The sequence below is a fragment of the Camelina sativa genome, chromosome 9 (genome assembly GCF_030686135.1).
Source record: "Camelina sativa cultivar CO46 ecotype springtype chromosome 9, ASM3068613v1".
Lineage (NCBI taxonomy): Eukaryota > Viridiplantae > Streptophyta > Magnoliopsida > Brassicales > Brassicaceae > Camelina > Camelina sativa.
This window is the reverse complement of record NC_141888.1, coordinates 42,896,103-42,915,106: the sequence shown is the minus strand read 5'-3', so window position 1 is coordinate 42,915,106 and position 19,004 is coordinate 42,896,103. Positions and strand designations below refer to the sequence as shown.

The 19,004-nt window shown below is 35.6% G+C and overlaps 2 protein-coding genes and 2 long non-coding RNA genes across 7 annotated transcripts; 2 read left to right on the top strand and 2 right to left on the bottom strand.

Annotated features, from left to right (window-relative positions):
* The first annotated feature begins 157 nt into the window (after positions 1-157).
* LOC104714730 (puromycin-sensitive aminopeptidase) lies at positions 158-7,366 on the top strand. 3 transcript variants are annotated; one of them, XM_087464241.1, is made up of 33 exons: positions 158-670; positions 977-1,051; positions 1,203-1,247; positions 1,343-1,483; positions 1,573-1,648; positions 1,786-1,862; positions 2,075-2,191; positions 2,278-2,352; positions 2,440-2,547; positions 2,635-2,847; positions 2,935-2,996; positions 3,147-3,174; positions 3,259-3,345; positions 3,436-3,461; positions 3,636-3,699; positions 3,782-3,862; positions 3,947-3,994; positions 4,084-4,102; positions 4,245-4,249; positions 4,350-4,361; positions 4,439-4,495; positions 4,584-4,693; positions 4,775-4,855; positions 4,983-5,151; positions 5,329-5,477; positions 5,559-5,697; positions 5,782-5,928; positions 6,044-6,125; positions 6,227-6,402; positions 6,484-6,594; positions 6,674-6,790; positions 6,894-6,965; positions 7,138-7,366. In XM_087464241.1, the coding sequence occupies exons 1-33, from the start codon at positions 593-595 to the stop codon at positions 7,216-7,218; spliced, it is 2,928 nt and encodes a 975-aa protein (XP_087320367.1). In that variant the 5' UTR covers positions 158-592; the 3' UTR covers positions 7,219-7,366. The 3 variants fall into 3 exon arrangements, 2 of the variants coding, with proteins under 2 accessions (XP_087320367.1, XP_087320366.1); XM_087464240.1 differs by lacking the exons at positions 4,084-4,102; positions 4,245-4,249; positions 4,350-4,361 and having other exon boundaries at positions 158-206; positions 4,416-4,495; XR_015565601.1 differs by lacking the exons at positions 4,084-4,102; positions 4,245-4,249; positions 4,350-4,361; ... (7 more) ...; positions 6,894-6,965; positions 7,138-7,366 and having other exon boundaries at positions 2,935-3,174; positions 4,416-4,495.
* Positions 7,367-7,786: 420 nt separating this feature from the next.
* Positions 7,787-9,049, top strand: LOC147939417 (uncharacterized). Its single transcript, XR_015565602.1, has 2 exons — positions 7,787-7,921; positions 8,289-9,049. It is a non-coding gene; the product is annotated as an uncharacterized LOC147939417 (long non-coding RNA).
* Positions 9,050-10,111: 1,062 nt separating this feature from the next.
* Positions 10,112-11,457, bottom strand: LOC147939416 (uncharacterized). Its single transcript, XR_015565028.1, has 3 exons — positions 11,064-11,457; positions 10,670-10,795; positions 10,112-10,573 (listed from the first exon to the last, which is right to left on the bottom strand). It is a non-coding gene; the product is annotated as an uncharacterized LOC147939416 (long non-coding RNA).
* Positions 11,458-12,911: 1,454 nt separating this feature from the next.
* Positions 12,912-16,554, bottom strand: LOC104714728 (disease resistance protein RML1A). 2 transcript variants are annotated; one of them, XM_010432181.3, is made up of 5 exons: positions 15,917-16,554; positions 14,716-15,820; positions 14,306-14,605; positions 13,941-14,211; positions 12,912-13,802 (listed from the first exon to the last, which is right to left on the bottom strand). In XM_010432181.3, the coding sequence occupies exons 1-5, from the start codon at positions 16,390-16,392 to the stop codon at positions 12,985-12,987; spliced, it is 2,970 nt and encodes a 989-aa protein (XP_010430483.1). In that variant the 5' UTR covers positions 16,393-16,554; the 3' UTR covers positions 12,912-12,984. The 2 variants fall into 2 exon arrangements, with proteins under 2 accessions (XP_010430483.1, XP_010430481.1); XM_010432179.3 differs by having other exon boundaries at positions 12,912-14,211.
* Positions 16,555-19,004: the final 2,450 nt, after the last annotated feature.

The window sequence follows — 19,004 nt, the reverse complement described above, 5'->3', positions numbered from 1 at the left end:
AAAATGTCATTTGTTTGTGTTCAAAAACTTTGAAATAAACAGATAAAGTATCATTATCATGTTAAATTCTTTTTTTTCTTTTTCGGGTTAAAAAAATATCTTACAGCGTGTTATTATTATTATAAATATCAGTCCCCCCCCCAGGTTCCGTCTTCTCATAGTATTCAGTTGTGCCTCTTTCATCATCTGATCATCGGATCTCTTTGGTAATTTACTTACTTTACTTCTTCGTCTTCCTCCGATCGATCTCCCCAGATTTGATCTCTCTCAGTCGTAATCGCGAAATCGATTTCTTAATTTCGTTTAATTATCTGTTTTTTTTTTTTTGTGTGTGTGTTTATATTATATCTAATTTTCTTGGCCATAATTTTTTCATTTAAATTCTATCTCCTTTTTATTTACACACACATCTTTATAAACGCCATAGCCCTAACTTACCGCTCTGTGTAGTGACTAGAGTAGATAGAGTTATCTCATCTAGGGTTTATAGTTTGGAGAATTTAGAACGCAACAAGGAGTGTTTTTATTTTAATTTTATTGTTAGCGCTATTGTTGGTTTAGGGATTTTGGAATTCTTGGGTCGTCTTTTGTAATGGCTAGATTGATTATTCCTTGTCGAAGTTCATCTCTGGCGAGGTTCAATCTTCTGGGTTTGCTCTCTCATGCTCCTGTGATTACCCTTTTAACCTCTCTCTCTCTCTTTTTTTTTGTTGTTCACTTATAGGAAACTGATTGATACACTTTTGTAGTTGTAAACTTGTATTTTGGATTCCTCGTGTGTGTACTGCTTGAGAATCCGAGAGAACTTGTGTAGGAATAGCAAAATGTTCTTGATTCTTCTATTCCTCTGTGACTCCTGTTTTCTTTTACCAAACCATTTCGATTTAGCTCATTGCTTTATGTGTATCTTTATTATCTAGCAACCGTTCTCTTTTGCTTAGTTTGTATTCATTTGTTTTTATACTCTCTCTTACAGGTTCCTGTTAGAAGCAGTTGTCTTCGTAGTTCAGCAAAGAGGCTTACTCAATTCAGACCGTTTCTTACTTCCGAGGTTTTGTGTTTTTCCTTTTTGTTTCTTCTATCAAGTAACACACAATTTAAGATAGAGAATGATCGTTACTGTTATTCTTTCTTTCTTCTGTCAAGTGCCACACTATATAAAATAGAGAATGAAATCTTTACTGTAATTCTTTTTGTTTCAGGCCATTTGTTTGAGGAAGAATCGGTTTCTACCTCATTCCGTTGATGTAATATACTCTATCCTTTCCATATGATTCAATACCCGCAATTTATTAATTAGTACTGGATTTATATTAAATGTATATTCTGTTTTATATGTCAGAGACCGAAGCAAAACAGCAGGAGGTTGATTTGTTCTGTTGCTACCGAATCAGTTCCGGATAAAGCTGAAGAATCCAAAATGGATGCACCAAAAGAAATATTTCTCAAGGATTACACTAAGCCTGATTACTACTTTGAAACTGTATGCCAGCCATCTTTAGAATTCCAAATTGAGTATATGACTAGGATCATTTTGTTGTTATTTTGAAGCTTTTTTGTTTGTTTGTTTAGGTGGATCTGACCTTCTCTCTAGGTGAAGATAAAACAATTGTTAGCTCTAAAATCAAGGTTTCCCCTCGAGTTAAAGGTACAACAGTCTAGTACATTGCTGTTTTTTAGTTTCTGTAAACATTCGTGTTTAGTTTTCTTTTGCATAGCTTTAGGATGGATTTTTGCTCTCTTTTTTTTTTCACATCACATCTGAACAAGTATCTTATTGGCCAGGATCTTCCGCTGCATTGGTCTTGGATGGACATGACTTGAAGCTACTTTCAGTCAAGATTGAGGGGAAACTTCTAAAGGTACCCATTCAATACTTGTCCTTTTCGAAAACATTTTTATCTCCTGGCTCACTCTTTTATTCTTAATACTATATATGAATTATGATAGACTCTTCTCTATGACAAGCAACTCAGTTGATTTATATATAAGTAACTCAGTTTCCTCTATTTACTTGGTCTCTCTTTACATATGTTGTTCACCTTGGCTAACATATGTTGTTCACCTTGGCTAGGAAGGGGATTACCAGTTGGACTCTCGTCATCTCACTCTTCCTTCGCTTCCAGCTGAGGAGTCCTTTGTTTTGGAAATTGATACTGAGATATACCCCCACAAGAATACTTCACTTGAAGTGAACTTATTTTTCTTATCTTTTTAAACTCTCAATGATGTAAATTGTAACGATCTCTTCTAACTTTTTTAGCTTTCTTCTGTTAGGGGCTTTACAAGTCTTCTGGGAATTTTTGCACACAGTGCGAAGCAGAAGGTTTCCGCAAAATTACATTTTACCAGGTTGATTGTGACTTGATGATAAGATGACTGGTGTTTATATAGTACAAAATGATGTTCTTACATTGTATTTTTATTCTGCTATGACAGGATCGCCCTGATATAATGGCAAAGTACACTTGTCGTGTGGAAGCTGACAAGACACTTTATCCTGTGTTACTGTCCAATGGAAACCTCGTTTCTCAAGGAGAGATAGAGGTTAGCAAAATAATGCCTTATTCTTCTTTACCAAGTGTCTTCTCGGCTTGGTCTTTGTTGAAAGCATAATTGTTCTTTGAAATGTAGGGTGGACGGCACTATGCCTTATGGGAGGATCCATTCAAGAAACCGTGCTATCTATTTGCTTTGGTGGCTGGACAGCTAGTGAGCAGAGATGATACATTTACCACACGCTCTGGTAGGCAGGTTTCCCTAAAAATCTGGACTCCTGCAGAAGATGTACCAAAGACTGCCCATGCTATGTATTCCCTTAAGGCGGCCATGAAGTGGGATGAGGATGTAAGCACTTGCATCGTTTTCAATTGTCGTTGTTACGTGTTACTACTGAATCTGATTATTTATTTGTGTGTACCCTTTGTCCACTAGGTGTTCGGCCTTGAGTATGATCTGGATCTCTTCAACATTGTCGCCGTTCCAGATTTTAACATGTATGACCAAATGGTGGTTTCTGTCACAGTTGATAGTGTTAATCCATTTGCTAATATCTTCAATCCAAAACATAGAGCTCAACGTCTGTGTCTTTTAGCTTTTCTTATTGTCATACCAGACAAACTGATTGATTTTTGCTCGATTTTCAGGGGAGCCATGGAAAACAAGAGTTTGAATGTAACCTTACCTTGCTTTATAAGAAATTATGTAATTTAAAATATATTATATTTTGATGGTGATCCATGAGCTTCTATTTTACAGATTTTTAATTCCAAGCTTGTCTTAGCATCTCCAGAAACTGCAACAGATGCAGATTACGCTGCTATTTTGGGTGTTATTGGTCATGAGGTATGTAATAATAGCATATGCTAATTGAATGTTTTTCTGGTGTTTAGTTAATTCTCAATAAACACATCTTTCATTGTGTTCTTTGTGCAGTACTTTCACAATTGGACAGGGAACAGGTTAGCCTCATCTCTCATTCCCTTTGCTACAATTGATTAATTCTTTCTTATTGAATCTTCTAATTTTGTTTGTCTGGTAAAAGATAGATGCTGGTCTGTGCACTATATTTCAGAAAAGAAACGTTGTTTTTTATGTGGCCTAATATATGACTAAAAGTCTACTTGTAACAACAGGGTAACATGCCGTGACTGGTTCCAGCTCAGTCTAAAGGAAGGACTTACTGTCTTCCGTGACCAGGTATATTTTATCCTTTGCTATTCGAAGATGGTTATGGGAATTTTTCCTTATCTAATGATATAAATATGCAAAATCTATACAGGAGTTTTCATCTGACATGGGAAGCCGAACTGTCAAGCGCATTGCTGATGTTTCAAAGCTTCGAATCTATCAATTTCCACAGGTATCTTATTTTGTACTCCTTTGAGGCCTATTCATGGATTGTTTTATCTTCTCATGCCAAATTATCTGTCCTCTAATTTATCAGGATGGTGGTCCTATGGCACATCCAGTTCGTCCACATTCATACATCAAGGTCAGAGATTCTCTTATTTTTCCTTGAAATATTAATGGGCTTGATATTAGAAGTGTTGCTAAATATGGCTCTTTTCCTTTCTCTGGCAGATGGACAACTTCTACACAGGCAAGTTTCTGTTCACAAGAAAGAATTCCATTGAAAGATTTTATTATGTTAGTCTCGGCATTGTGTTCCAATCTAACGTGCTTCTGCTTTTGTAACCTTTTCGAACCTGCATTACATCTCTGGCCATTACCGGCTCTCTCAGTGACGGTAGGGATTTTAGAATTCCTTTTTATTCATATTTCCATTTCCTATCAATCCCTTACATATTATTTCTAACACAAATATTTGATTTCTGTTGTTGTATCAGGTTTATGAAAAGGTTTGGCTCTTTACCTATTGTGTTTTGTTATTTGTAGTAAGCAAGAAACCCTAGTTGACCTTATTATGTTTTCCTAGGGAGCTGAGGTTGTCAGGATGTACAAAACTCTACTCGGAAGTCAGGGGTTCCGAAAGGTTGCTTTCCAACGCTACTTGTGTGGATCTAGTGGCCAGATATTCATGTATCATGTTCTAATCATCTCTATTTGTTCATATTTTACAGGGAATTGATCTCTACTTTGAAAGACATGATGAGCAAGCAGTGACTTGTGAAGACTTCTTCGCTGCTATGCGTGATGCAAACAATGCAGACTTTGCTAATTTCTTGCAATGGTTAGTGAGATTATTATTGTGGAATTTCTTGTGATTTTTTATTTTATTTTCGTACTTATATTACCATATACAACATCTTAGGTACTCTCAAGCTGGAACGCCAGTTGTCAAAGTGGTCTCCTCTTATGATGCTGAAGCTCGTACTTTCTCTTTAAAATTCAGGTTCGGTTCTATTTTTTTCTTTCTTATTCGCACAAAACTTTGTTAATACGCCAAACTTTATGGATCTTACCTCTATTGAATTTGATGTTGACACATTCTGTTTCTTTGTGGTTGATCACTTTCTCAGTCAGGAGATACCTCCGACTCCAGGCCAGCCAACAAAAGAACCTACATTTATTCCAGTGGTTGTCGGTCTTCTGGACTCAAGTGGGAAGGACATTACACTTTCCTCTGTTCATCATGATGGTACAGTGCAGACCATTTCAAGCAGCAGCACAGTACTTCGAGTGACTAAGGTTAGCTGAGAATTCCTTCTTTAAACCAGTAGTTTATGTGATCTTTTGTAATGTTTCTATTCTAGATTACATTACCTTACGCTCTTGTCTGACATCCAGTGTTTTTAATTCATTATACCTTTTGCCCTGATCTTCTCATCTATCTTTTCCTGGCTTTATGTTTTGTTAAATATACAGAAAGAAGAAGAGTTTGTGTTTTCTGATATATCAGAAAGACCTGTTCCTTCCCTATTTAGGGGATTCAGTGCCCCAGTTCGTGTTGATACTGATCTCTCTAATGATGACTTGTTCTTCCTCCTAGCTCATGATTCAGATGAATTCAATCGGTATGTGCCTTTCTACAACATATTAGTTTTTCTGTATCCTCTTCACGCAATTCGATCATTCATTTTTTTTTTGTATTTTAGGTGGGAGGCTGGTCAAGTTCTGGCAAGGAAGCTGATGTTGAACTTAGTTTCTGATTTCCAGCAAAATAAACCGTTGGTTCTAAACCCAAACTTTGTGCAAGGTCTCGGCAGTGTGCTTTCTGACTCAAGCTTGGACAAGGTATGGCTCTACCTTCCCTTATCTTCCGCGTAGTCATAAATGTAGGATATGACTTTCAAATCTGTATCTTTATCGATTGTGTAGGAATTTATAGCCAAAGCGATAACATTGCCTGGGGAGGGAGAGATAATGGACATGATGGCTGTGGCGGATCCTGATGCTGTTCATGCTGTTAGAAAGTTTGTAAGAAAGCAGCTTGCATCTGAACTTAAAGCCGAGCTTCTAAAGATAGTATGTCTTCTTCTCTCTGCATACCTAATCTTTCGGGATTCAGGACTAAAAGGCAGTTCCTCTTTTCATATAAGATTGTTCTCTGCTTATTAACTTTTTAATTGTTTTTGTGCAGGTCGAGAACAACAGGAGCACAGAAGCTTATGTCTTTGACCACACAAACATGGCGAGGCGTGCTTTGAAGAACACAGCTCTAGGTTTGTTTTCCATAGCCATTCTTTAATAGAAGGAGATACTCATAGCTCTAGTCACTAACTTCACTAACTTCACTACCTTTTGCTTTGTTGAAATACTCCAGCTTATCTTGCATCTCTCGAGGATCCAGCATATGTGGAACTTGCACTGAATGAATACAAGATGGCCACCAATTTGACCGACCAATTTGCTGCTTTGGCAGCTCTTGCCCAGAAACCTGGTCAAACCCGTGACGACATTCTTGCTGACTTCTATAACAAGTGGCAGCACGATTACTTGGTATGGATTTAAAAATCATATGTTACTTTCTTCCACTTCCAGGAATATGCTGTACTAAAATTTATCGGCTTCTGATCTCAGGTTGTTAATAAATGGTTCCTCCTTCAATCAACATCCGACATTCCTGGCAATGTAGAGAATGTCAAGAAGCTTTTGGATCACCCAGCTTTCGATCTGCGCAACCCAAACAAGGCAAGTGAATTCTCAAACCCTTATTTCGCAACTTTTTCACAGTTCTATGCTTACGACGAAACCGATAACAATCTTTCAGGTTTACTCGCTTATTGGAGGGTTCTGCGGTTCCCCAGTGAATTTCCATGCCAAGGATGGATCCGGTTACAAGTTCTTGGGTGACATTGTTGTCCAGTTAGACAAATTGAACCCTCAGGTTAGAGTCCCAAAATATCTGGTCTCTTTGCAGTTACTTACCTAATGCTTCTTGGCAACAACAACAAGCTTAACGATTTACTTTTTCTTTGGTCTGATCATAGGTTGCTTCTCGTATGGTGTCTGCCTTTTCGAGGTGGAAGCGGTACGATGAAACCCGTCAAGGTCTAGCCAAGGTAAATAGAGAAGTGCAAAACAAGTCTAGAATTTCCCCTTAAGCATTTCATGGTTTTTTTGCCTCATTCAACCTATTTGTCCAGTCTTTTTGCTGATTGAAATCGTCAGCCATGATTCGTCTGATAGGCTGAGAAGATCACTAGATTAAAGCTGGTGTGTTTGTGTTTGCAGGCACAATTGGAGATGATAATGTCTGCAAATGGGTTGTCTGAGAATGTCTTTGAGATAGCCTCCAAGAGTTTGGCTGCTTGAGAGACACCTTTAAGAATCCTTTAAAAGACGCTTCTTCCTGTACTCGTAACTATATTTTATTTTAGCTACTGAAATTAGCAGTGGGATTATATTAAAACACACAGATTGTTTTGCCTCTGCTTATGAGCTTTACTATTATTACAATAAATGCTTGCGTTAGTTTTCTTTATTGAACGCAGGGTACGTTTAGTTAGTAAAACAATACCTATATACTAGAGTCTAGAACTAATCAAGAGGAAACATTTTCTTTGATTAGCTTAGTTACGTGCCAGATTATATAGCTACAAACATTTTCTTTGTAGCCCTCGTCATCGTCGTCTTCTTCCTCAGATTCTTGTAAACACGTGGCTTTCGCCAGATCCTCCATTATTGCTTCCGTTGGTTTTTTCCGTCAAGATGTAGAGGACATCATCTTCGGAGTCACTTATTACTCCATTTGTACGGTCATTGTCGTCGTCTTAAAGCACATTCAATAATGTCGAAGTCTAGCTGGTATTTGCTGCTGAATTCGAATACCACCACCATCTCTCTGCATGCTTCAGAGGGGTCGGGCAAGCTAGAGTGAAATATAATTAAATGTTCCCTTCAAAATTTGGAGGCATCGCGTATGATCAAGTCCTTGTCCTTGCCGTTGATGCGACATATTAGTTCGGAAGAATATCATTTAGTAACCTTAGACGACACGGAAACTCTATCACATCAGGTACATGCATTGTATCATTCCCATCATCTCTACTTTTGTAGACTTTGAGGAATCGAATTTATAAGTCTTTTTCGGGGTTATAAAATCAAATTTATAAGTGTATAACATGTCTTAAAAAGCAAGTGACTGAGTGATTGAACAAAGATATACAGTAACAATATAAGAAAGCTATAACAGTCTTTATTTTCGTTTTAGGTGAATAGATGATTTTGTATAGACTGTATTTACTCTTTCAGTTATGTAGAAAAGCAAAAATTAAGATGAAGTTTGGTACTATAAAAAGAGGTGGGATATTAAATATTAAAAAGAGCTTATATAGAGACCATGAATATCTAAAACACTAAAACTAGCGTTTAAATCATTTAAGCTTGGCAATGGAGACTTGGCTCCGCCACTGGACTCGCCCCATCGGCTGGGCAACATACTCGCCCCAGCGGCTGGGCAATGGAGGAGACTTGGCGTGTCTAAGTTCCCAATCTCTTAAGTGCCTTAATCTCACCAAAGGACCATCCTGTATGATTGCTCTTGGTCGTCTTCGAATAATATCATCAGCTGTAACTCCGGTCTGCATAAAAGAATAACAACCAATATCACTAGACTTGGATACAAGCAAGCTATCAGAACCAAGTTAAAAACTCAAAACAGAACATCAACAAGCAAGATCCTCTTCCAAAAACGCCAAAAAAAAAGAACAAGACAGGAAGCTACCTCTCGGCAAGATATGCAGATGATTGGAATATTGGACGAAGAAGATGCTTCGTTGCTCCCACTGGTGCTTGAACCACCAAGCTCTTGGGTTGAAATAACTGCGCCAAGGTCCATAGCTGAGAGTCGATTCTGCTGCTGTGATGGTAAACCACTAGGAGCCACAGTGCCTTGTTGGTTCAAACTATCTTGATCAGATTCATCATAATCCACTACAAATCCGATCTGCATATAAGAATAACAATCAATATCACTAGACTAATTATAATTAGCCGCTATAATGACTTTCCAACACATTATTTATTTATTATAACCTGCTATGTTAATGTTTTTTACATAACTAACCAAAAAGATTGTTCTATATGCAGTTAAAATTTGTAGGTGTAATATATTATTGATGTAATCTATATGCAGTTAAGTTTTCTTGGTCAGTTTCTCTCTTGAGAAACTTATCTGTTTGCTTTTCATATGCGTTTAACACTTGTCAAAGAGGGGAAGACATTGCTTCACAATTATAGGATCATTGTTTTGCTGGTGAACAATGTTTTTGTCAAGGGTTGATGTTGAGATAAATCCTTGTAGGACAGGATGATGCATCACAAGTTCTGCTGTTAGCTACCATATGGATTATGATTTTCTTATTTGGTAGCTCGGCTTGCGTTTTGCCCACGTTCTATGGCCTACAAATCCACGTGCATATAAATTTGTAGGTGTAAGAAAACTTAACAATGCATAAACTTGTTGGTTCAAGCAAGATGCGAGTGAAATCTCAGACTCAGGCTATATTGAACTATATCACTGTAAGGATCTTATGTCTCTAAAGTAACTAACCTACCTTGAGAACACAGTTGACCTTGTAAAGCTATCATTAAATAAAAAAGCCAAATCTCAAGTTATCATTAAATAACCTGCTATGTTAATGCCACGCATGTTTTTTTTTTAGTTCTTCAGATTTTTTTGTCTGTTCCGTTTTCCATTCGTCACGTGACTGGCCGGTGAAGACGCTTGTTTCTGGCCTTTCCCAATCAAAAAAAAAAAAAAATCCTCAAAATAAGGGAATCTAATTCTACTGAAATTGATTTTTTTTTTGTTTTGTTTTGGAAACTCATTACTAGTATACAAAATCTACAAAAAAAATTCCTAATATAAATCGAAACGAAAAGGAAAAACATTATGAAGCCAAAGAGATAATTTTGGATGCTAATTAATTTCTAAACATTATAAGTCAAGACAAATTGATTAAAAATTTAAAAAATTTCTAAGCTAATTTTAAACGTATTTTGTAGAAACTTGATCGTTGAGGGAACAAAGTGTGAAAATGTATTTGTTACACAAAGGCATATACGTGTACATACATTAATATTACCAACGTCACTATACATAAAACAAATATAATATGTTTGGGGCTTAGACTAAATAACTAATTTATTAAACATCTTTTCATGACTGTTTGTTCGCAAATCACGCCATTTAACAGATTCCGAGGAGCCAAATTCTAAAATATCTTTCAAACGGAAATTGTCAGATATGGATCAAAATTATCCTCCAGCTGAAACCCTCTGAACATTGCAGAGGTTCTTGTGTTGACTTTCTCCGTCAAACAATATGACTATCATCATAGTTTGGGCCGAAGTCAAAATTGATAATATATAGTTTGGGCCGAAAAATCAAAATAAAAATATTTGGGCCTGTTGACAAGATACAACATGATATTTTTGCATCGGCTTCACTTAATTCAGATATCATCGAACTCTGTTCGTCGTCTTCTACTGCCGTCGACGTGTCAGTTTCCGACGATCTGGTAATTGCTCAAACTCTCAAATCATCTCTCTCTGTTGAATTTTTTTATTTTGATGCTCATTCTTTGGCCAGTTTTGAGTAATTCTCGTATGCATCTGGGATACCGAGATCCAGATTTAAATTTCTCTCCTGAACTAAAACCTAAACCTAAAAGATTTACGAAGTTAGACACTCAAAACAGAACATCAACGAGCGAGATGATATCTGTATAATAAATAAATAACAAGACAGGATTCTACGTACTCGGCAAGATTCGCAGATGATTGGAATATTGGACGAAGAAGCTGCTTCGTTGTTCCCACTGGTGCTTGAACCACCCTCCCTTCGAATTGTATCAGATTCATCATCCACTACAACTACAAATCCGATCTGCATATACGAATAAGAATCAATATCACTACACTTTAGCTACAAGATATCAGAATCAGCCGCTATAATGACTTTATTATTAGTGAAGACGGATTTGGATCTAAACACCAAAGTTCCGACGAATTAATCCTAAACCTAGAAGATTGATTATTTACCAAGTTAAACACTCCAAACAGAACACCAACGAGCAAGAGACTAAATAAGAGATAGAGATCTGAAAATCTTCTTCATGAAAATCAAAGATTGTTTCAAAAGACAAGGAATCTACCACTCGCACGCCGCAAGAAGCGCAGGTTCGTAAATCGGAGCTTCTTTCATATTCATCGGGTAACACTTGACGATACCTCAGAGTTCTACGAGCCATTATTCTCTTCTCCTCTTTGATTTGTCACGGTGATAAGGCTAACGGCGGATTTGATATCTCTTATAGATGCATAGGGGCTAGGGCAAAGTCGGTGGATTTATGTCTCTTATATATTTTATTTGTAAAATAAACCCCCAAGCTTTCGACAAATTGCAAAATCAACTTTCTTTCTTTGATGATTTTAATTCGAAGCAGACCATGGCTAGTGAAACAAACTGGTACAAGAGTTCGTTGGAAGCAACATATACATGCCGATGTGGCGTCTACACGCGTCTGTTTGCTTTTTACAAACGACTTTATCTTGTCCAAGTCCCTCCAGAGATGCAGTGACGCGGGTCTTGAACGGTTCCATCATCACTATCACCGTTACCTGTCCCTGTGAAGCTAGTTATGTGTTTAGTAGGGACCTAAATGATGACCTCCTGCCTAGATTTTCTATGAAAGAAGGATTTGATTTTGGTATCTGCCCTAGATTTGATTTAGGTTTCAACAGTGTTTATTTTTCCTTTTTTCTGTTATTTTTTTTTTTCTTATAAATTATGATATTATTTGAATTATGGGAGAGATATCATCGGTTTGATATTAATATACCTTACGAAGACTAAGATTGTTGCAACCTTTGATGTACTTAATTTACTCATGAAAACCATACCCTTAATTCATTCATCATCATCTTTGCATCAAAGCTTTCATCTTTACTTTGACTTGCTTTGATTTTTTTTTTTTTAATTATGCAGTTATCCTATATTTACCATTGTTTATATAATAAGATTTGCAAATCGGTTTGAACATTGAACAAAGATATCTTAACAATATAAGAAAGCTATTACAGTCTTTATTTTCCTTTTTGGTGAATAGATGATTTTGTATATACTGTATTTACTCTTTCAGTTATGTAGAATAAAAAGAGGTGGATATTAAATACTGTATTAAAAAGAGTTATAGAGACCATGAAAATCATAAGGTATATAAATTTATCATCAAGGTAAAAGAACCACAAGGTATCCAGGACTTGATATTGATACTACAACAGATCAACCATATATTCTTAAAAGACAAGAACACAGTTCATCCAGAGCCGTGCCGAGGTCAATGTTGGCCGGAGGCGGAAAAATTAGACTTGTTCCAATGCGCAAAACAAAAATGCATTCTTACAATAATAACATAAAAATGTTTACCAAGTTAAATATTTTCACATGGTAAAAGTAAATAAAATATTAAAAAGCAGTTCTGAAAGGTAATTTTTCTCTCTTTCCCATACTTATTAACCAAAAATTTTAAACCAATTTCTATTACTAATTTCCTTCTGATAGATAATATATTAAATAAAGTAAGAGATTGTTTTAGACTAATTTATATTGCTTTTTTTGTAGATATTTTATAATGCTTGTTTTGTTTGCTTTTTTGTTCTTTTAATATTTTTCTATGTTAGTTGCTTATTAGGCTAAGGATATCTGTAAATATATGTTACCTAGATTTAATCTTATGAATTTTAGGAAACTAGCTTTATACACACAAGACTTTACGACTTATTTTAGTTTCTTTATTCTTATTGCTGTTTATACTGAGATAAACGTAAAGGATATGCAGTGTAGTTATTATATACTGAGCCTAGATTTAATGAAAGGTATCTTGTAGAAAATTTGTAGAAAATATGCCTCTAAGTGTTTCTCAAAAATCTGATGCCATAGGCGAAGGTTTCTAAATTATAGCTTGAGGCACGGCTCTGAGTTCATCATAGACCTGAAACAATACTTGCCAAGTCTACGTTCCTTTTATTATGAAGGCAAATTATTTCCAAATTTCATATCACCGCCAGTAAAGTTTATTTAAAAGGAAAACAAAAAATTAAAGAAAGAAACTTAGTAAAACCCTCAAAGATGTTTACTCTGGGTGCATCAAACTCATTGCTCCTATCAGAGAGACTTTCGTCGTCATATACAGACTCTTGCTCTGGTCTGGATTCATAGCTCCCAGTGCTGCATATGTTTCTGTTGGTTTCGTCTGTCAATATCTGGATGCCACATTCAATAATGTCGAGCTCCTGGGATGAGGTCATGAATTTGAACAACACCTCGTTATCCTGCTCAAGCCACCCGTCTTCCTCAAGAAGTTCAATGTGTAGTATTAATAGATGTTCCGCTTGGACTTTAAGGACCTGTGCCTTAAATAAGTTATCCTCATTGGGGCAACCGTTTATGCGTATGCGACACAGTAAAGCAACATATTCTTCTTTCATCTCTACTGTAGGGGAAACCACCAGGCAAATCCTAAATATGGAGCAGAATGATGAACGGATGGTCAAGGAATTTCCTATAGCTCGGTGCAAGAACTCCGCAGGTACTTTCCTTCCTGGTAAGAATGCTCTCACCTGACCTGCTTTCTGTATAATCACTCTCCGTGCTTCTTCACCCAAATTGAGGCAGTTGGGGAAATTGAAACCCACAATTGGAGAGTCAATAGTAAAAGATACGGTCCGGAGTGATTCACAATTTCTTACTAATAGACTCCTGAGTGAGCCAGGGAGCTCTGGCAGTGATACAAGTTTTGGACAGCCAACTATACAAAGCGATTTTAACGCAGGGAGATCTTTGATGCAATCAGGAATCCTCTCTATATCTGTGCCCGTTCTCTCTATTGACACTATTGCCCAAAAATTATATGTAATGAGACTTCCATGTATACTGAGAGTCTCAAGGCGAGACCAAAGCCTAATTGATTCAAGCATTGCTTCTAACATTGTGTCTCCTATTATGAGTGATGTGATGTTCGTTGAAATACCTGGAAATTGCCTCAATTGCCAGCATCCCAACATCCTGAGTGATTTAAGAGATGCCAAGTTGAAGTGAGTCGGAACAACTTGCAGCTGTAAACATAAATTCATCTCCAACTCTTCTAGTTTATGAAGATTTCCAAGAGATGAAGGAATCTCTACCAAACACCAGCAACCAGTTATATCTAGTCTCTTGAGATTTGTAGCATTCGAAAGATCTGGGAGTTCCTTCAACCTTGTGGACCCACACAATTCCAACTTGTTGAGACTTGTAAGAGGCTGATTACAAAACGACACAACAAAGGAAGATCATAAACATATGAAAGTACATACTTCAAGTATCGAAAAAGTTAAGCAAATATCAAAAACCAACCTGGGTTCCTTCCCAAAGCTTCTCTAGCTTGTTATTTTGCAAGTTGAGTTCCACAAGATATTCTGGCCTAAATGTAGAAGGAAGACACTTTCCTGGGTATACCTCCCAATGTAAAAACCTTAAACGAGTTGGAAAATCCATGTCCTCAGGTACAATCACTCTAAGGTTTATATCACGTCTTGTCTCGTAGATGCTTAGAAATCGAAGATTACGCATATTTTGAAAAGCTTTTGCGCTTATACGCACGCCGTTGGGGATTGCCGAAACATTAAAAGACATGCCCATCACACTTGCACAACCCTGATCAGTACCAAAAAGATATAAAAGTTAGCACAATAAGGTTAGGTTCTGTGACTCGTGCATATGACTCGATTTAACGTGATATATTTAAAAGAAGAAAAAGAACTTACAGAATCTGTTTCGAGAACATCACAAATGTCATCAGCATCAGTTAAGATTTTGCGTTTCCAAGGCTCTTGTCTTTTAACCGCATCTCTTCCAGCTTGTTGTAGTAACTTGTGCATCACTATATTTCCTTGGGTCGATCTTTGTATAAGAGATTTGTCCTCGAGGGTTTTTAAACCGAGTCTGACATTCAAGTTATTATCAGCAAGCATTGCTTTCACATGATCATCGTCTTTGTAGTTGAAAAAGAATGCAATGAGGAGAAATAGCAAGTGATCTTTCTCATGTAAACTGTCATATCCAACTCTTAGTACTCTCTCCATATCTGGATCAACTGAATAAAAGCTACTTTCTAGCGTACACAGTATATCTTCCCAGTCAACTTTTGTTTTTTCAAGTAAATATAAACCCATGACACGAAGACCTAGTGGAAGTTTGCTGCAAAGCTTTGATACTCTTTCGCAAAGATTTTCGAAACCATCTTGTGGAGTGCTCTGTCCAAAAGCATATCTACAAAAGATCTCACGAGCTTCTTTTGGAGTTGGAAAATCCACATAGTAGGTATTCTTAATACACTTTTTCCGCAAAAGCTCTTGGTTTTCTGTGGTTACTACAATCCTACTCCCAGGACCAAACCAATTAGTTTTATTAGCCAAAGCTTCAAGTTGCTTCAGATCGTCCACATCATCAAGAAAGATAAGCACTTTCTGGTCGCATAGCCTTTCCTGTATTGCACTCAAATGGTCTATCCTCATACCATTTTGGTTTAAAATCTTGGAAAGGAGTTTCTCTTGTAACTCCAGCTTCAACCCATACTCGTCAAGGCTGCTATTATAGCTTCCTCTAACATTCTCCATGAAACAAGTAAGCTGAAAACTGCAAGTGAGTCGGTTTCGTAAAGCTCTAGCAATGGTAGACTTACCAATACCTGCAGGGCCCCAGATTCCAAAAATCATAGCTTCATCTTCATTACCCAAATGTAACAAACACTGTATTTTCTCCAGGTGTGTTTCAAGACCCACCATGCCTTCAAAATCTCTAGAGATTGTACTGTTCAGTTTGTTTGAAATATCTCTAGCAATCTTTTCAATCATCTTCGATTCATTCTCCCTAACAATAAAAGTATTTATGTGAAATTTGAATTTGCAGATTCAATATGAAAATTTGCCAAGAAGAAAGAGATAATCCAAGATTCCAAAAACTAACCAGTTTAGGAAGTGTTCTCCGGCTATGTTTCCAACATCGTACAGAGCTTGGCTCCATCTTCGCCTCTTCTCCTCTGTTTTACCAGCACAAGTTTTCTTGAAAACTTTCCCAAATTCTCCGATCTGATTGCGAACATCAGATGGATCTACTCCGTAGAAGACAGTCATCACTATTTGCCCGATAGCATCCTTGCACTTCAAAATCTCCAACAGCTCATCCAAACACCAGCTCGATGAAGCATAGTTCTTCGAGAGCAGTACGATCGAGATCCTAGATTCCCTAATCCCTTGGGTGAGTTCAGGGGAAATGGTTTGGCCTCTCTCGATCGCTTGATCGTCGAACATCGTAATCCCATTGCACATAAAGTGTTTGCGTAAATGACTGAGAAAGGTTTTACGGACGTCTGGTCCGTGGAAGCTCGTGAACACGCGGTATCTCCAGGTGCGAGGCGAAGCAGAGGAAGAAGAAGAAGCCATTGGTATTTTTTGAAGATCACGTATGAAATGTCTCTCTGTATGAGCAACAAAGATATGAAGAAGAAAGTCATTAAAGTATTCACCGTTGACTTAGACACCGACGACCCTCATCATGCGATTCTCTATCTGTCTTTGGTTATTAAAAAAAAAAAAAAAAAAAAAGTCTATTTGTCTTTCCAATTGAACCGGGTTCTCGGGTCTTTCCATCATATCAAAAGACTAAATAATGCGATTGTTTTGTTAGATGACGGGTAAATGACTAAATGGCATGTGAGTCACATGATGTGACTCAGTAACAGCCGTATACATGTGCTTCAGCAAAAACTTGTATACATAACTCCACAAAACTTGTATACGCTGACCAACATAATTTCGGCCAGCGTTGATTTTTGGGCACAAATTTGATAGTTTACTAGTAGTTTATTTGAGAAAAAACGTATAATGTTTTGATGGTAATAATTTAGTTTTAGATTATAGTAATAATGTTTTTCTATTAAAAATTTTGATGGTTAATAAATTTGGAGAAATTCCTTTAAATACCACTAAAAAAGTTTTTTTCCAATAATACCACATTGTAGTTTTTTTCGAAAAATACCACAAAATGTTTTTTTTCCAAAATTAGTATAAACACAAAAATTGATTTTTAAGGATGTAGAATTTTTTTTTTTTAGGTTTGGGTTGACACATTTAATTTTAGGGTATAGTTTTTAGGGGTAGAGTTTAGTATTTAAAATTTAGAAATTAGTTTTTAGTATTAGAACTTTAGTTCAATTATGTTGTATTTTTGGGAAAAAATATATTTTAGTGGTATTTTGGGAAAAAAACTAAATTATAGTATTTTTGGAACAAAAACCTATTTTAGTGATATCTATGACAATTGCCCATAAATTTGATAGTAATAAATTTGATGGTAATAATTTAGTTTTAGATTATAGTAATAATGTTTTCCTATTAAAATTTTTGATGGTTAATAATTTAGTTTTAGATTATAGGAATAATGTTTTTCTATTAAAAATAATTGATGCCTAATAATTTAGCTTTAGATCACATTAATAATATTCGTAATAACTAGATTAGGATCCGCGATACACCGCGGAGCAAAATTAATTTATAACTAAAATATATAAACTATAAGTTGTATTTGTTGATTAAATATGTTATAATTATATAATAATTGTTAAATAAACCATATAATACCGCAGTATAATTTATATTTTACATAATATTTATATAATCAATTTAATTAGATATGTTTATTTTCTGATACTGACAGTGTTAACAAAATAATGAAATGATGTTTTACCTTTGTAACACCGAATTAATGATATTTTTTATTTATATAAATATCGATAAAATCCTTCCCGTTATATAACTTCGTCCCGAGATATTTTAACTCACACTATATCATCTTAATTTTTAATATTTATTGTGTATCTACGGTATAATATTTATTATATTTAACTTTCTAAAAGTTTTAAATATTTTTCATATTTAACCTTTTAAAAATCTTTAAAATAAAGAACCGGAATAAACCAAATAAAAGTTTTTAAAGTTTGAATACCTAATAAATCAAGCTTTCTACTAATTTGTATTCTGGATCATTTTGGTCTCTTCTAAAGTTTGACTCTAAATTATTGCCCAATTTTTTTAGACGATGTGGAATATTGTACCCGTATTTTTTATTCACGTATTGAGTAATATATATCCGTTTAAAAAATTTTGTATTATATCATATGCAGGAAAAAATCATAATTTTTATTAACTAAATGTATTATAGAATAATTCAAGATAATTTAAATATAAGTTCAAATAAAAATGAAAGAGAATCATATATTTAGGTTTGAATGAGATAGAAAAATTTCCTTATTTTTTTAAATCTTACATATAATTAATTTTGAAGTTTTGGTAACTAATATTTAAGTCAATGCATTAAATATAAAAACTTTCTAAAAAGTATTTTGAGCAAAAATACTACTCCCTCAGTTTTATAATATAGGATGTTTAGAGGATTATTTTTGTTTCATAATATAAAATGTTTCTAAATTTCTATGCAGCTTTTAAATTAATTTTATATTTTATATTATGCAGTGTTGGGTATGATTGATTAAACTTTTTAAAAGTAACTTTTTTTTAATATGTGTGTCTAAAACATCTAATATTAATATCTAATATTTTGAAACGGAGGGAGTAGTATAGATGGATGAAGTCATCACGAACAACGATGAAAAAAATTGGATAACGCGTATTTCACCATTGACTCTTGAGTTTTGACGTTGAGAAAGAGAGGTCCCAATGGTTTAATTTGTGTTACTAAGCCAGCTTGGCGTTATTAAACCGGAACTCTACCGGTTTCGGTTTATCAATTTGTATAGAGGGTTTTGCAATTTACAGAGCGATGATCTCCTGAGACTGAGATTTTGTGTACCTGAAGCCTAACCGAGGAGAGGAGACGCGATGCAGAGGTCGACGGTGAAGAAATTGTTTGTTCATCGAAATCTTCAGAGAATAGGTAATCTTCGAACTGCTCCTTCTTCTTTTAATCTTTGCTGGGGACGACGAGCTTTCGCTAGTGCCAGTGATGATTACAGAGAGATATTGAGTAGAAATAGGAA

Excerpts from the sequence above, each read along its gene's own strand:
- LOC104714730 (XM_087464241.1), top strand. The coding sequence starts at position 593 with ATGGCTAGATTGATTATTCCTTGTCGAAGTTCATCTCTGGCGAGGTTC. Across the intron at positions 5,152-5,328 it reads CAGTACTTCGAGTGACTAAG|AAAGAAGAAGAGTTTGTGTT; the intron begins GTTAGCTGAGAA and ends TTAAATATACAG. Across the intron at positions 6,966-7,137 it reads CCCGTCAAGGTCTAGCCAAG|GCACAATTGGAGATGATAAT; the intron begins GTAAATAGAGAA and ends TTGTGTTTGCAG.
- LOC104714728 (XM_010432179.3), bottom strand. The coding sequence starts at position 16,392 with ATGGCTTCTTCTTCTTCCTCTGCTTCGCCTCGCACCTGGAGATACCGC. Across the intron at positions 15,821-15,916 it reads GGAGAACACTTCCTAAACTG|GGAGAATGAATCGAAGATGA; the intron begins GTTAGTTTTTGG and ends TTTTATTGTTAG. Across the intron at positions 14,606-14,715 it reads ATGTTCTCGAAACAGATTCT|GGTTGTGCAAGTGTGATGGG; the intron begins GTAAGTTCTTTT and ends GGTACTGATCAG.